We start from the raw sequence: 17,472 nt of genomic DNA, 5'->3' as shown, positions 1-17,472 counted from the left end.
AGATTCCTCACATGTCCAAATTAAAATTCTTTTGAGGTACGTGTCTATTTGGAAAGAAACACAAAGGGTGGAAAAAAAAGTGAGCAGGCATGCTTCATTTAGTTATACCTCTAGAAAAAACACTTAAAAAAAAAAAAAAAAAAAAAGGAATGACAGGCAGAGATTTATTCTACAAACCAGAAGCAAACACTTCAGTGTAAGATCAGAAGACTGCGAACTAAGTTCAGAGATAAACCATGATGGTTAATGGAGTTCCAGAAACTGTACGTTTCCTAAAGTCATTAAAAGCTTTTTGATGGAACGGTATGAAGTCTACTCCTAAATATACAATTAACAAAGAAGTACCCTGAGATTATAACTCAAACCTTACTCACAATATGATGTTTTTACAGTGCCCTTCTCTCCACAACAGTCTGATCATAGAGATAAGCACTGCAATTTCCCCTGAAGGTCAGTTTAATATATTCCAGCTCCGAATGCAGGAAGCTGATTCTGAAGTTGTAATCACCTCATACATGGTGCCCTGCCAACTTCTCCATCTCTTCCAGCTCTAAAGCCTTCTTCACTCAACTCACAATGCAGAGTGTGCAGTATTTTAAGAACTGCTTACACAACACAAAAAAGAAATCCCACTGCGGAGCATCTCAAGCAAAAAACGTGTACATCTCTCAGCTGCACGTCCTGCAGCCCTTCCCCTTGCTGATACGGGATAACATGTAGTCCTAGGAGAAATACCCAACAAGCTAGGAGCTTCCAATCTTTCCACTGTCTGTAAGAACACAACCTGCTTCTGTTCAGTGTTGTTTTCTTTATGAAAAAGAAAAAACACTGCTTCCTACTCCAGATTCTCTTTAGACCCACAGACAATTAAGTTCCATGTATAGGAGAAACTAAACAAAAATACTGGCATATTGAAAACACCTGTACAGTTGGTTTTTTTGCCCTCAGAGGGGGCACTGTAGACCAGCTAGACACATACTGCAGCTGTGCTCAGAAAGAAAAGAGCGTTCTGACCCGAGAGCCACCCCGATCAGCAGTCACGTACACAAGGCAGTAACACAACCACTCTCCCCCAGTATTTACTTACGTCTGCTACAGATATTTGTAAGGACACACAAAGTAGAAAATTCCTTTGTTAGGGTATCTGGGAGGGGGTTTCTATTTTTGACTAGTTAGGTATCCTTTGGTTTTTACAGTTGATACTGAAGTTCTACAATTAATCTAGCGCTATACATTAGGAACCTTCCTCCCCACAACTAAAAGCCTCAAAAATACAGGAGGTTTTCTAAACTGCAACAGTTAAAAAAATACAAATTCAACAGCAAACAAAGACTTCAGATAACACACTTCAGATTCTAGTCAGCACACAGTTACACATAAGCTATTAGGAAAAAGTCCCTAAAAGAAACAATCGTGTCTGGGTTATTTACATTCTTCGTGTTCCTGCACTGCTGAATTGAGAGCCTGGAAATTTAATTGATTTCTACAGTAATGAAGTGCTGGTCACAGAAACTAGACTGTACTACTTACAAGACAGAACTTCCCATTCTCTCAGGCTGAGATACATCAGCTATGTTAGTTTCAAAAGACATTTTTTACTGAACTGTATCATACACAAAGGCTTGAAAATGCTTCAAAACTTGAAAAGTAGAGCATAAAAAAATCCCCATTAGGAAGTATCTACAGTTCCCTCAGACCCGATTCATTTGAGTCTATCAAAGTTTACTGCATTTATGTTGCTGATACAAATGCTGCAGGGCTGTGGTAGGATAAAATAAAGCTGGTTAATAGGGATGTAGCAGATGATTCCAGACAGACAGCCAACTCACTTCTGATTATTCACATTACAAATGACAAAGTGACTCAGGTTTGGCCATGCTCTCAATTCACCCCTCTGCTAAAATAGACTTCCTAATGAAAGTTGGCTCACTGTCATGGCTCCTCAATATAATAAGTGTTGCCCCCCACCTTTTTGAAAATCAAAATCCAGAAAAAAAAAAATTAACTCCCCCAAAGCAGAAGAGATTACAGAACTACCCAGTGGTGCTGAGGAAGCCAGCCCTACCAAGCCATACGGTGTGACAGCAAATTGACTGAACTCCAAGTCCCATCAGTGGAATAGCTCTCACGTGGTGTGAGGTAACAGCAGCTTCCTCGCAGCAATCTCAAACTCTTCCAAGGGATCCCAATGCTCACAAAATGCACCATGCATGGATGTACCAGCATTTGTTAGTCACCCTAGTGATTCCTCTCCCACGGCATTCTCCAAAATATTTTTGACAGCATCACACTGAAGCAGCTTAAGGTTCTCTCTTTCTAAGGACTGTAGCTTTATCAAGTTGTGAACAGAGGCAGACAAAGCCATATTTTACAAATAAAGAAATACAGCCAAGGTTTGTATGCTAAACCGAAGTGCTTGTAAGTTCTCACACCCCCTTGAAAGGAGAGCTCTGAGTTCTTCCCAGCCTAAGCCACCCAAACGACGTTCTGCTTGGAGCACGTTACACAACTACCTGACACTCAGGCACACAACCCTGAAATGCTCTTTCATTTTGACATGAGGTGAAGAAGAGATGAATGCTCTTCCTTTGAAACCAACTTTCTCATTTCGAAGGACAAAGGTGCCTCACCTCTGAGCCCTCAGACAGCCACATAACAGATCACACACTGCACACACTGATGTTCCTGCAGTTATGGGACTCCCTGAAAGCAGCAGGCTGGTGAGCGTATGGACAAAGAGGAAACCTGGAAGACTTCGGTGGCTCAACGTCTGCCTGAAGTGGTAGTCTGTTTTCAACATGTTTCTTGGTTTCCAGCTAATACATACTGCTGTTTCAAACCTCTCAAACAACTTCTGAATGTTGCTAACAGTATTTGCACATGTGAAGTCCATATCATCATTAGGATCATTAACATGTTGTAATAAATAGCATGCAAATGTTTTTCAAATCCTATTTCTGACAACCAACAAAGCCATCCGAATTTGATTACTCTGCAGCATGCAAGGAAGTAACATTTTCAATACTGCAGCTGAAGGTAAATTTTGACCTTTGAAACTTACAAATCCTCAGTTTGGACACTTCAAAGCAGTTCTTGTTATTCTAAATGAAGTTTGTTAAAAGGGTAACTTGTCTATTATGCACAACTCCACAAACTACAACAGGGATATTTTCAATAAGAGCAATGGGAAATGAGTATTTGCCTTCTACTCATACCTTTGAAAATGTTCCCCCATCCATCCCAAATAAATTAAGTCTACTTAATTATAAAAGAAGTATTGAGAAACTGATTCTAAACTGTTTCAATCAAATAACTGATCAGCATACATATGTATTGTTAGAGGCAGCATGGGAAGCTTTGATCCTCAACAAGACCACCCAACTGCCTTTATAAATTAAAATACTTCAATAAATCTGAGATATTATCACACGCACATATGTGATACAACCAGAACTGCCAAAAATCACAGTGCAATTATCACGCTCTAGATGATTAGATCTCTAATCACAGAAGCAATATACCTAGCAAAGAAAAAGAGAAGACCTAAGAATAACACCTAATAAAGTAAGACCTAAGAGATTACTGAAGAACAATAACCTGTTATTTCATCCCAGTTTCAGAAACTGAGCACCTCTTCTAGTAATTGGATTACAAAATACTTAAACTTTAACTGCCTTCACTGCAAGGACTCAGAAAATCCCACCCACCACCTACAACTCTCAAGACATCAATATTTGTATTGCCACTCTATGTGCTCAAGACTGTCATTCATTTAAGTCTTTTTATACATTTTGTTGTGTACTGTACTCACATTACATTCATCATATAATCACCACATTTGGTTTAACACCTTTCCTTTCTGTCCTGCATTCCTCTTACAGTTCACTTTATATTCATTGCTCCACATTAAGCTTCCTTCTCCAACCGATCTCAAGCTCCTTCCGCTCATGAGGCAACAACATCATTTGCAAAAAATTTTTCTACTTCAAACCTCGAAGACTAAAAACAGTGCTCAAAGCATCTCTTTCCTCACTCAGCACAACACCCAGCAACTTTTGAAGTATGTACAGTCGCTACCAGACTGAGTATAACCCAGTAAGGTTCATCTTCCCTAAAATAAGCCAACAAAATCAAGTTAACAAATATGCATCCTTACAAACAACAAAAAAGCGCATGTCTTCAGAGCCACAGCTTTACACATAAATGGAAAAAAAAGTAGAAGCAGATACTGCATTTGTGGAAAAAAGCAGCTGTGTTTACATGACCTGTCTTCCTGATGAGCTGGAAAATGCTAATAAAATTTCAGTAAGAAAATAAATTATTGTGCACATTATAGAGATATAAGTATTTCCTTATTTACTGTATTTGGCACTTATATTTCCAGTTGCTGTAAATCAGGTTTGTTTTCTGTCTCACTTCCCAGCCTTCATTTTCAGTATTTTCCTGCCCTGGTCAGTCCCAATGATTTCCAGTGGAAAAAGAAAGAAATTGGTCCTATTGTCCGCATTGCTTTGATTAGCATCACCATATAAGGTAAAAAACAGAACAACTCCACACCTTCAACCTTCCCTCTTCCCAACTGTACATACAAACTCTTTAAAGAAAAGTGAACAGGGTCATCATTGTGAGCTAACTTGGTACAACGGAGAAAAAACAATCGTCTGTAGACTTGAGGGAAACAGAGCAGTAGTTTTATTTCACCCCCGATTAAGGATAAAAGCCATGAACCAGCTATAAAGAAAGATAACCTCTCTCCCTGTCAATCCTGAGGGAGAAATTTGCCATGTGAAAATTTGCCCCTTTTTGTCAGCTGTTCTGCTCTAATGAAAGCATCCATCACACAAAACATACATTCTGAGGACATTAGTTCATAGTACTGAATTTTTAAAGCCTGCTGTAGAAACCAAAGTATTTGGTTTTTTTTAAAACAAAACCAAATCTTGGCTACAAAACCCGCCTTCACTCAGTGAAGGGTTCTAAAGAGATGCTTAGAGCTCCAAAACGAGAATAAATCCCTATTACATAACAGATTTTAACCGAGCAGACCCTGCCAGTTTTGTGCCTCACAATGACAACATGCTGCTCCATAACAGTGCACATGATTTCAGAAAAATTCAACTATGCAGGTTTCCAAAGACACCACTGCACTCTATTCCAAGTGTACAGAGGGCTTTTCTGAGAGCCTAAATGCAACGGTGAATTTCTTAAAGAAATCACTTCAATTTTCATTAAAACATAGTAAGATAAGCACTTAAATAATTCAGAATGAAGAACCAGATTGCACATTGAAGTTCTATAGTTAAAAATTCACCATATTTTGGATAACATGAACCATATCCTTCAAATACGACATCGGCAGCTTTAAGGGCAAGTCTTAACGTTAACTTCAGACAGATATAACCAGTATCGCTGAATTTCAGTTGTATTCCCATGAATCTTTCATACAAGAAATGTCTCCAAATCAAATGACGAAGCTTGCAGTTTTATGTAGTAAGCTTTCACTGTTCAGAAATGCACATAAAGTCTTGATTTTTCTATCTAGAGGCATTACAGCAGCAGACTCTAAAACAAAAACCTAACTATCAGGTAAGTAGGTTGTGTGCATTTGCCAGATCTGTAGCTAAATTTTTATAACATCTCAGAGAACTTCAGGGTTGTTTTTGCTTACACTAAAATGCTATACCTTCTAGCTACAAGATAAAAGAAGAATGGCAACTTGCTAACCAAACTCTTGTTTAAAGGGCTAACAGCCTTGAAACTCATGAAATCTTTCTTGAACTCTTCCTCATTAAAGATGACGGCAAATCAATTATCTTTTAGTATGGGGTTACAGTAAGGTCTGTAACAGTCGTTTCTCATCAGTTTTGTGATCTAACCTTCCCTTTTACGTTATCACAACTGGCAGCTGTTCAAAGTACTGTCACTAGTGATCATCAGCCATAAAGATGGCCAATACAGCCATCTGAGCAGGAATTCCCTATTAATGCTGAAGTCATAATCAATTCAGGCTACTTACAGGTAAATGCAAAGATTTCTGCCAGGAATTTTTCCATATCAGTCCCCGCATTAGCGAGTGTCCAATCAGTCACTTACCATGGCCATCTGAACCTCTCTCTCCCTAGCCATTTTATTAACTGCTTAGAAGCTAATAAACTGTTCAGAATATTAGGATTAAGGGGCACTATTTCACTCCATGAAATGACAGCATTTGATACAACCAAGTCCAGCTATTCTTCCCATCTCCACTTCCGAGTTAAAGGTGCACAACCCTCCTTGACATGGCAATTTCAAGTCTAAAGAACAGCTAGGCAAGACTCATCTAAAAGATGGAAAATCAATGATTCCTAGCGACCATAACGAGCATCCTCTCAGTAGCCAGCAGTTGGTATGGCTGTCCAACTATCAGTGACAATGCAGGAAAACTTATGTATTATTACATATAATACTGTTCAAACCATGAGAGATCTCCCAGCATCACTACTCGCGCATCCTTCGAATGCTTCCCGTCGTGCATTTGTTAAAGTGCCTGGAAATATGATTGTGCTAGGCAAGGAGTTTGTGAGCAAGACTGCCTTCTACGAAGCACACCTACAGGATTCAGAAACAAGGCTGAGGTTAACTGTTTTTCCCCGCGTTATTACCGAGATAGCTGCCGTATTAAAACTTCCATGTCACCAAGGTTACATAAGGCCTGCATACCAAGTCCATCGTGCAAACTGCTACCGCCTACAGCAGATGCAGTGGCATGTGATGCTTCTAAGTGGACACTCCCATTTCTCACCAGCAAGGAGGTGCTAGCGCTGAGCACAGCTGCCTGGGAGGGGGGGCGGGACTGCCCTTTGGCCTGCGAGGAGGGCTGCTGGCCTTGCTGACCATCTTGAAGGCTACGAGAGAACACGGATGGGGGAGACATTACCGGGAAGGAAAGAGAAATAGCTAGAAGTGAAGAAAAACAAGCCTTTTTATCATCTTGAAGAGGAGAAATTAGAAGTATAGCATTGAGAAGCCATTTATTAGGGTTAAGATAACCCACGAGACCCGTACAACACGTTTGGACACGAGTTACACCAGTAGCTACGGAGATGCAGTTCCTTTTCTACTTCTCGGCAGTGTTACTGATCTTTGTACTTCAGGGTGAGCTGGGGAGATGTTATTCTTACAAGTCTTAATTGGTGGGTGCAAAAGCAAGCTACCAGTGGTTAGTCTAACTGTAGCCCGAGATCTCACCTCTACACACAAGTGGCTGTTCCCGTCACCTCTCAGTACTTGGGTCCTTTTTGCTCATTGAGGTGTGACTGCATCAACTGCTGTGCTTGTTGTTTGGTAGCAAGAAAGGTGGTGCTTTGACACAGACAGTAGCACAGACCTCATGGATACCCACAGCTAAACCAGGAGATCCAGATTTTTATTTATTTAAATTTAAATATTTAGAATGCATATAGCAAATTATTAATTGGCAAGAGTTTTAGGTCTACTTTAAAGTTATTTTGGCAGTACTGGCCTGACAGCAGCTTTATTGCTCAGTACATCTACTACAAAGAAATTTTTCTATACCCAGACTCATACCTACACCTGGCAAACAGGGTTTAAAATTCAACTTGGTCTTCAGAGAAACATGTAAGCTTAAATGTGTAAGCTTACAGACAGAGGTAGACAATGCCTGAAAACGTTATTCCTCTACGTAACCTTCACATAGGAAAATTATTTTATGAAGCCATTTAACAAAGTTAAATAGTTTTTGTGGGTTTCATTTTTTTTAACTGCTTAATATTAAACATAGGGAAAGTCCCTGAATGCAAGTGTTATATATATAAATTTGTGTGTGTATATATATATACACATGCATATATATATATATATACACACACACACACACTTTGCAAGGATAGTGTTTTTACTATCCTTCATTTTCTACATTTAAAGAAGTTACATCAGTCATTAGCTGGAGGACACTTGATGAGATTAAGAAAACTTTCTATAAAAGAGATAAAGAAATTTTAACAATTTATAGAAAATGTCTCAGACCACTCCCTTTTGAAATACTGTCTTTACCACCAATTGCTTTTAACATATCACTGCTTACAGTGTGACGCCACAGTTGGCAAGGAAGCCTAAAAAGGAAGACCTCACTCGGTTCAGGGGCTGTACCTGCCTGCAGAAGAAAAGGCTCCAGGCAGAGCTCACGGCAGCCCTTTCAGTACTCAAAGGGGGCTTATAAAAAAAGATGGAGAGCAACTTTTTTTTTTTTTTTTTTTTTTTTTTTACACAGGCGGTGTAAAAGCAGGTAATAGTGGTATGACAAGGGGGAACAGTTTTAGACTAAAAGAAACAAGATTTAGATCAGATGTTAGGAAGAAGTTCTTTACTCAGGGCGGTGAGGCACTGCAGCAGGCTGCCCAGAGAAGCTGTGGGTGCCCCATCCCTGGAGGTGCTCAAGGCCAGGCCGGATGGGGCTTTGGGCAACCTGGGCTGGTGGGAGGGGTCCCTGCCCATGGCGGGGGGGGGGGGGGTAAAATTGGGTGATCTTTAAGGTCCCTTCCAACCCAAACCATTCTGTGATTCTATGATCTGATGTTCTAGAAATTATTATAAGCAAGTACATCTACTTTTCAGTTCTTTTGTTAGAGCATCACTGCAAAACAAGAAAATAATTATAAGAATAGGTGTTAAGAAAAGCTCATGCAAAATAAAGCAGACATGCACACAGCTGATGAGGTAAAAAAGTTGCAAGTCATTATCACCATGACATATCTGCATCTGAAGCTTCATTCAGTGCTTCGCTGCTGTAGACAAGGCTCCAAGTGAACTACATGGTAACAGAAGCCCTAAGGAAGCTCACAGCCTTGCCAGCCTTGTCTCCCTTAAGCATTATCAGCAACACCAAAACAATGCTAGCCAAGACTTCCTCCCATTAAATAGCAGCTAAGTGCCAAAAGGTACCTAAGTTGCCCTTTCAGTGATTATCTGTAGCTGTCACAATAAAAACAAGGCAAAACATTGGCATTAAGATGGCATAAATGTGCAGAGAGACATTCTCTGCCTAATTAAAATTATTTTTAAAATAAAATTTTACTTGATTTTACTTGAGATAGCCACTTAAGTTCTCTTAGCAGACACACATGCATACACCACTACCTATGCAGGATGCCAATCCATACATACATTTCAAGTGGCCACAACACTATTGATGTTTAGGGTAATTGGTTGTTTTGTTTCTGCTGTTTTTGTTTGCTTAACTAACTAAACGAATTGCACATCTAATTTAGCACTGAACCAGCAGAATTTCCCAGTACAGGTTTTATTTAAGTGTCCATCACTGCCAATCATGATGGCATTATACACCTATGTCTCTTTTACTAAGATGACTCTCCTCCCACGGAGGAAGGATTTGCAATACCAGGGGAGGAAAAAAATATCAGATGCAAGTCAGTCTCTAAGGGGCCATCCCCAGGACATCCAATTTGATGCCAGGAGATTAGATGATCAACGTTTTGCTGGCAATAACAAACGAAGAAATAATCAGGAAAACTACAGGTTAGTAAACCTAATAATGTTAGGAGTTTAATATAGAACGTCATACGGGTTAGCAATACTAGAAACTAGACAGGCAGCTCACCACTAGGGTATATGCCAGTAAAGTTGTTGTAGTATTTTGAAAGGATTTTGGTGGTAATTGGCTAAAAAATCTGTGTGCATTTTCCTTCCTCCAGCAACGCAAAGTTCCCACTAAAATTAAGTTACCCATATAAAGGCAGGTTTTTTTCAGATTACTCATCTAGAAATCACAACTGTAAAAAATTCAAGTTCGCAGATACATTTCACAGCCTGCGGTTCAAATAGAACACATCAGATCTGAAAGCACTTCAGTGTCTGGTCGGCCTAAGACAGTTTGGCCTGGTCTATGCCACAGGACAGTCATTTGATGTCACAAACTTTGTACAAGGCAACCTCTCTCAGTAGTAGATTCTGGACATATGTTTAAGTATTTTTGATAAACGTGCGTCTCTGTGCCAGACAGCCAAAGCACAGAGTTCGATTATTTAGAAAAAAAGAGCCAGTGTAGATAACTGGAATATGCACAGCAGAAACACAAGGCTAGAATATTTGTTTTCCTTTTTCACCAAGTATCTTGTCTGAATAACAAGTTTTTGTCAAAATCATTTTTCTCATGGTCTCACACCGACATCCACCTGAAGGATGAGAGCCTCAATGACTATGCTACCACACAAACAGGAGGCAGCTCTAAAACCCAGTTTAAAGCCAAATCCTTCACTTGCTTTCTACCTGTCTAGGAGAAGAAAAAAAAGTGGTGTTTTCTTGCTAATGTAGTTACGTAGCTCTCGTTAGTCTGCACAGCCTCTCATTTGACCAGCCTACAAAGCTGTAACAACCTCCTCATAAAGAGACAAAACAAGTCAGTGTATCAAGAGAAAGAGAATGCAAGAGCACAGAAGTGATCTAATAGAAAGTTCAAACATCCCTCTCTACGAAGTAATTCACAGGTGTTGAACAAGCTACTTTCAGCAAGACTAGAAGCTTAACAAATTTATCTGAAATTACATGATTAACTTCCACCACACTCTGCACTCACCAGCAAGAACACCTTTAGCTCAACACTTGATGTAGAAGAAGCCAAGCCTTTATTTGTCAGATTTTAGGCACCATTCTTGCAAACCTCTTGCCCAAGGAAAATCTAAAAATCTGTCTTCGACTTGTAACAGTTGTGTCATAAAGACGCCAAGATTGCTCCCCATCCTCTATTTTGAAGTATTTCCTTCTATCTGACCAGTTTCTGTAGCACCTTCCAGTTAAGAAAATAACACAAATACGCCTCAAACAAAATCAGACTGCTCCTATCATTAAAGGTTAGTTCAGCATTCCAAGTAGCGTTATTGAGAACATACAGCATATACACGATAAATATGCAGGAACAGCCTTAAGAATTACTCTCATATGCACGGCTCGATGCTCCTTTCCTCTACAGGCAGCATTCTGCTTGCCAGATTCTCCAGCATTTAGGCAACCCCTGGACTCCAAGGCTTCAAAAGCAAGTTTGCAAACAGCTTGAGGTTGCCATTTCTCCTGCTCGAGCTCACAGGCTGAACGAAGAGCTTCGGTAGGTAACATACCCATGGGCTCGTTATCGTTACCAGAGGGGCCAGTGAAGGTTATGGACTGCCGAGATGTATGTGTACACTACGTTGTCAGCATCGCAGAGGCATGCAGCGCCACAACACTAGATTTAATACTGAGCAATACTGTGCATTCCCTAACGGAGGCATTGGTATTTATTGTTTTCTTTTTTTGGGAAAAAGTTGCAGGATGTTCACATAATGGTTTGCATTTATTTTAAATTTGGAAGCTTCGCATATACAATTTGGTTCTTTGTTGTTTATTATTTTTATTAAAGCGCTTCTCTCTCACTATCTACATACATGAAAAGTGATACTAGTCCCTAAGGCTTACTCTCTTCAAGGAAAGCAAAGCAAAATGAGGAGCGGTGAATGATCTTTTCTTGTTTTTTTTTTTCTTGCTTGAAAGCTTCTAACGCTTCTGATAAAAACATGGAGTTTGTTAGCATTAGTTTACTTTGTTATTTATCCAAAATCAACTATGACATGTTAGAGACTGGCTATCCTGATCATTTTGAAAATAGTGCCACATATACATGCACAATTCAACAGCCCACAGTGACATGCAGTGACAGCTCAAGGAGGTTATGGTGGGGAAGGAAGTAAAGTGCTTTTCTGGCAACACTGGTGGGTGTGAGGAGAAGTGGTCTGCTGCATGCATGCTAAATATGGTGGAACATTTAGATACCCTACCTGAGGGGTGATCCGATGAGCAATGTAGGAGGGGTAGGGTTACTCCCTGCATTGTGCCGGCGTCGTACTGCCTGACGCCTAAATGTGCTGCGTTCACGGCGAAATGTGACAGTCTCCTCGCTGGCTTGTGCTGCTGCATCAAGACAGACTTTAGGTCAAAGACGAACCCATCCTAGTTATGTACAAAGTAACTTTAGACTCCTTTCTTCCCACTGACCCTCCCCAAGTTAAAGAATTGACTTGCAACAAGAAAAGTAGCTTATGCACTGACTGTTCAAATAAAGTGCCTGAAGACAGGATCACCAAACACAATTGTTAGTAAAAATTTGGTGGGTGCGTGCATGTAGGGTTCTGTAAAATACAGCTCGCTGTTTTGTTTTTCCCAAATCCAAACCACCAGATTTCAAAAAAAAGTCAGATATCCCAAGCCTGTTCTATTTACACAGGGCAGGAAGAGAGACTGATCTCACCGTTTCCTTCATTTAACACAATTAAAGGAGAAACGTAAAGGACAACTTTGTAATGCTGTCTATTACCCCTCGCTACAAAATTCTCATCTCAGCTTTATCACTTCTGCCAAACAGGAAGGGCTGAGGTTTACTTTATCACATCTCTTCAGGGGACAATTTGACAAAACGGTGGTGGTCCCCCCCCATCCTCCCCCCGTAAGCATGAAGAGATGCATGTTGCTCCTTTTACAGCAGGAACACTACAATTTGGAGGAGCAGGTGTGTAAGATTGAGTAAGAGGATCTTCCATTTAAGGACTGGTGGGTTTGTTTTTCCAACACCTCTCTGCCAAAAAAAAAAAAAAAAAAAAAAGGAAGATTTGGTCCAGCAGTAGTTACACTATAAAAAGTTTGTACATATGCAAGGGAGTCATTTTTTGTTTGTTTTGGCAAATACACACACACACTCCCGAGCCGCTTAGGATCCTTATATTTCAGGCTGAACGGGATCATTTTTGCAATTCTGGATTTTGCCTGCTTCGCAGTGTGCCTATGATCTCAGAGTCTTCCTCCTGAAACAAGGAGGATAATGCTCTGCATTTGAGTTGGTTAGCAGAGAGCTCCGAGGGACTGGTCACAAAGGTTTTGGCAGGCAACTGGAGGAGGAAAACAACCTCACATGAACTGAATTCCAAGGGAAAATTAAAGTCTTTAAGAGGAAAATCATAACTTGGTAGACAAAAAGCCTGTTACTAGACTTAGGAAAAACAACGATTATGTCAAGCCAAAACAAAAAGAGAAAACACAGGGAACAAAGAACTTTTTGTGGAAGGGGACCAGAAAAATCACAGGCAGAGCACTTCAAGTTATAATACATACTTGTCATTAAACTTCCAAAATTTACTAGTAAAGAATCTAACACTAGTCTTCAGGGAATAGCAACCTATTACTGCTACGTACTACTGCCACGGGTCAAGCAATAAAAACTGCATGGAATAAGAGTTTGCTCCTGTCCACAAACCACAGGTTATCGAGTGAATACTGCATATGAAACTTCAATCTGTAACTTGCTTTAAAAGCAAAGAAGCTACATGAAAAGATTACCTTAAGACCCATATTAAAGTTGCAAGTCTTTCATTACCAAAACATCCTTAATTCAACCCTCTCCTGTATTTTCAGGAAAAACATGGGATCAACCAACTTCTCCTCACACCTCCACAACTGGTCTTCCATTCCAAGTATGGACAGATAAGTACTTTTCAGTGTATTTCAGCAAGAATTCAAGAAAAATGAAGCATTAACCTTTACACTTTATTTTAATATACAGCCTAATTGCTTCATGGCTTTTATATTTGAAGTACTGGAAAAATGAAACACTACACAAAAGACGATGAAACCTTACTTTTCTTCCTAGTGGATTAAAGCAACGCACAAGAGGCCAGAACTGCCCACTAATTTCAGATGCCAATTTGTAAAGCTCAGTTTTTCCAGAGTATATATCAGGAGATAAAAATTCATATACTGAAAAGTTTCTATTGACTTCAGATGCAAAAGCAAGTCCATGCATTTCCACAAATCAGCCATGGTTAAGCACCACAGAATAAGGAACAGTGACTGATCTTAACTGAACCGTAAACATCTCAATTACCATTAAGATGGTAACCATCCCCATTACGTCTCAATTACCATTTGCAGCTCCTTAGCAAAAGCAGGTTTCAACTGCAATTCTTCAAGGCAGCATACTTAACATTGACATCTGTTTTTCTTTTGATATCCTTTAGTCAGTAAACACATCAGCTTCTGCAACTCAAGCATAGATTATAGAAACACCAGGGGTCTTTCCTACACAGCTCCAATTTATCACTAAAGTTTTCCTCCTGAAGGGAGGTAGACATTGCCCTTGCTGAGGCAATGCTCTTGGGGGTGGGAAGAAGAAGGATAAAAATTAAGCATAACAGAAGATTAAAACAAAAAATAAACAATTGCCAACAACTCCGGCATTCACTAGCATTTTTATTTTTTGACTTTAGGTTTTTAAAAATAGGTTTTGGTGTAGCTTCCTACAGAACCTGCCAAGGAATTTTGGATTTATCTTAATGGTTCTGTTCAATACACATCTTCTACATACACAACTCCTGAATGTAGCTGGTGACTTCTCAGATTACTAAGCAAGTTTATTTGTTCTCTTTGAAAGACTGGAGAGCTTTTCAGCCCAGGAGCTGAGTCTCCTACTCAAGAAGCTACATGTTGAAGCCATGACTTAAAAACCGAAAGCAGCCTGCTGAGCAGAAAGAATTACTGTTTGTTTAAAGCATGGAAAGCCACTAAACTAAGCAAACAGCTTTTTTTGGGATAAACTAATTCTAAAGAGCACATAGTTTACTTGTATAATTTTTTTTATCCCATGTTAATACAGATTATTTGTGTTTCTACTTGTCTTTAAGGAGGAGGAGCAAGCAGTACAGCTGCTCCTCAGCTCAGAAGAAGGATTCAATATAAATATCCTAAAATAGCCACTAACATGCTCTAGGGGCTTTTTAATCATGAGGGAAATTGCTTTGTTTTAACATAAGCAATCTTCCTATAATAAAGTAACATGTTTTGATGTTTAAAGAAAACTAAATAGTGTATCCCAGTAGGACAGTAGCTTTTTTAATACATCTCTAGGCTACAGCTCATGCTTCTCTGATGTTACCACTTACAGCCACTTATTCTAGATTCCAAGAAGATAAGATCCAACCTCTATGCCATGTAGAAAATTTAAATCTAATAGGGAGAGATAACATAGGTTTTACTTCTCTAACGTAAAAAAAGAAGTTAAGCCTTACAGAATGTTTCTGAGGTTTATATTTCTACTTTATTCTAGTCTTTTTTTGTTGAAACAAATTTCTTGACTTCACTGAAGTGTAAAGTATGAGTTTCTTCTGCATGTCACCATTTGTATTTGAGCCCCAAACATTAGCTGTCCTCCAAACTAGGAAAAAAAAAAAATAAATCAGATGTTAAATGCACCTTAGGAACACAAACCAGAGATCAATAAAACAGGAGGTGGGGGCCTAAGGACAACTTGGTAACAAAATGTAACCCTCCCGTGTTTATTCCCAATAAAATAGTAGCAAGCAAGATCTTGTTTTGACTTTTGTGATAATACAACTGTGTGCATGAACACAGATTTATTAAAATCAACACTTGCTCTTTCAATTCAATTCTGATTGGAAAAAAGCCAACCCACATACACACTTAAAGACATGAGGACATCCCTTCATCATCATACATTTGGAGTGATACTTTCCCAATAGAAGGACTCAGATGTTTTGTGGAGAAAACTCTAGACTAACAAATTACTCGCATCCCTCTGCCAAGTAGCTGGGAATACCTGACTACAGGTAGAACTACCCTGTTTGCAGGCTATGCCTTTCCAAAATTTCTTTGTATACTACACAAGTGTTTTGATGTAAACCTCTAATTCCTCACTTTTAGAAGGAAGACTCAGTTTCACACCATGATGTACAGCTAGCTTTAAGAAACCAACATGCAAATATTTTCTTTTGCAGAGGAACATTTATGCATACATCTGAAGTAATCATTTACATCTCCCTGCATTTATATATCACCACTCTTAATCTAAACTTAAAGATAGAAACCGATGAGGCATGAGATGAAAAAGCAGAACTTCCACGTTTTACTGCACTAACAAGGCTCATTTCATTTGGGCTAAAAAAAAAATGCTAAACCCAGTGGCTCAGATAAATTCTTCCCATGTAAGAAAATTCCTGGAAAGATACAACATGAAGGTAAGACAGCTGTAAAGTACTGACATGGAAAGCCACGGAGTTCTATGGATAAAAATCGTTTTTGTTTTCCAATGAGACCAAAGTTTGCAAAAAAAAAAAACCACACATAATGGAAGCAGTATTACTCACATTTCTCATGTGTTTCTCAAAAATACACCACTTGAAGTCTGGATTGTTTTGAACATTACTCCAATAAAACATGGGTAGACTTCTGCATGGAACCCAAGTGATATTTGCTCACTTTATTTCTCTGTCCAGCTGAAAGTTGTGATCTAACCTTTTTCAACTACTTGTATTGACCAACCCAACGAAATTTCAACTAGTTCTGAAATCAACAGTTTACAGCTCATGCATTCACATAAGGAATGAAATCTGTCTTCTAACCCTGAACACACTTCACCAAACCCAACAGCTGAAATTTTGTCCTTCTGTATCAAGCACCTCTACCTCATTTGTGTTCAAAACATAAAAAATACCTCTAACTTTTTTCTGAAAAGTATGGCAAGTAAGAATAACACATTTTGTGTCTGTCAGCAGTAACACAGCTTGGTTTCCTACACACATGCATTTATTAGTCAACGTTTTTCTCACAATCAATGCTCTTGCCAAGTTCATTCTCATGTGCCTTAATAAAATTTTAAAAACTTAAGTAGAGGAAAGGAATTAAGTCAATCTATATCTTTAGTATGCAGTTAATAGTCACCATGGATTATACACCATTATTAGACCTACAATTAAATTACAAGGGTTTCTTAAACCTATCCAATAATAAGCAGAGCACTGGTTTACAGTATTACCACTTACTTTGGACATTTAACAAAAAGATACTCCTAATACCCATTTCTGAAGAAAGTTACAAGCGGAGATGTGGGCAGCAAAGGAGAAGCTCTAAAGAGTAGAGGGACACCTCAGAGAGAAAGTTCTGCTGGAAAACAGGGTAGTGGAAGACAGCATACTATTTAGAAAGGAAAATTATATAAAATTTTTAAAAAAAGGAGAAAAGTTAAAGAGAAGCAAGGGAATTAATGTCCAAGACTTCAGTGTTGTGGCTGAAATGTACCAATGTTGGTAAACATTATTCCACCCTTATCTCAATTACATCAAGTCAGTCACTACAGCAATCCAGAAAGCAACACCACACTGTCAAGCAGAGAATAACCACAACAATGAAACCATCTGGTTTGAGTTCTAAACCGAACATTTTTATAGACCAGCTTGATAGACAAATTTCCATACCAATACCAAAGATAGAACCAGGACTCTCAGTTCTTCTATTTCACTGTACAGGATCCTCACTTGCATTATTTCATTATTAATCACAGTCGGTGTTATCACACAGCATTCTTGACTCCAGTGTTGATGTACTAGGGGTCAAAGACCTGAAGTGATCTCCTAATCTGATCCC

General features: G+C 39.1%; 1 protein-coding gene across 9 annotated transcripts in view; it reads right to left on the bottom strand.

Moving 5' to 3' along the window:
* PCNX1 (pecanex 1) overlaps positions 1–17,472 on the bottom strand; it is an 85,993-nt gene that overhangs the window by 41,125 nt on the left and 27,396 nt on the right. For 4 of the 9 annotated variants that reach the window (XM_084521676.1, XM_084521678.1, XM_084521679.1 and 1 more), the window contains 2 exons: positions 11,826–11,958; positions 6,700–6,884 (listed from right to left, as the gene is read on the bottom strand). The exons of 2 other annotated variants lie outside the window; for them this stretch is intronic. In XM_084521676.1, coding sequence (XP_084377802.1) covers positions 6,700–6,884; positions 11,826–11,958 — 318 coding nt within the window. The remainder of the gene's footprint in view (positions 1–6,699; positions 6,885–11,825; positions 11,959–17,472) is intronic. 3 more of the 9 variants (XM_084521681.1, XM_084521680.1, XM_084521677.1) reach the window with 2 other exon arrangements.

The sequence above is a fragment of the Aythya ferina genome (assembly GCF_964211825.1).
Source record: "Aythya ferina genome assembly, chromosome: 5".
Lineage (NCBI taxonomy): Eukaryota > Metazoa > Chordata > Aves > Anseriformes > Anatidae > Aythya > Aythya ferina.
The sequence above is the reverse complement of the archived record's forward strand: the minus strand, read 5'-3'. Positions and strand labels throughout refer to the sequence as shown.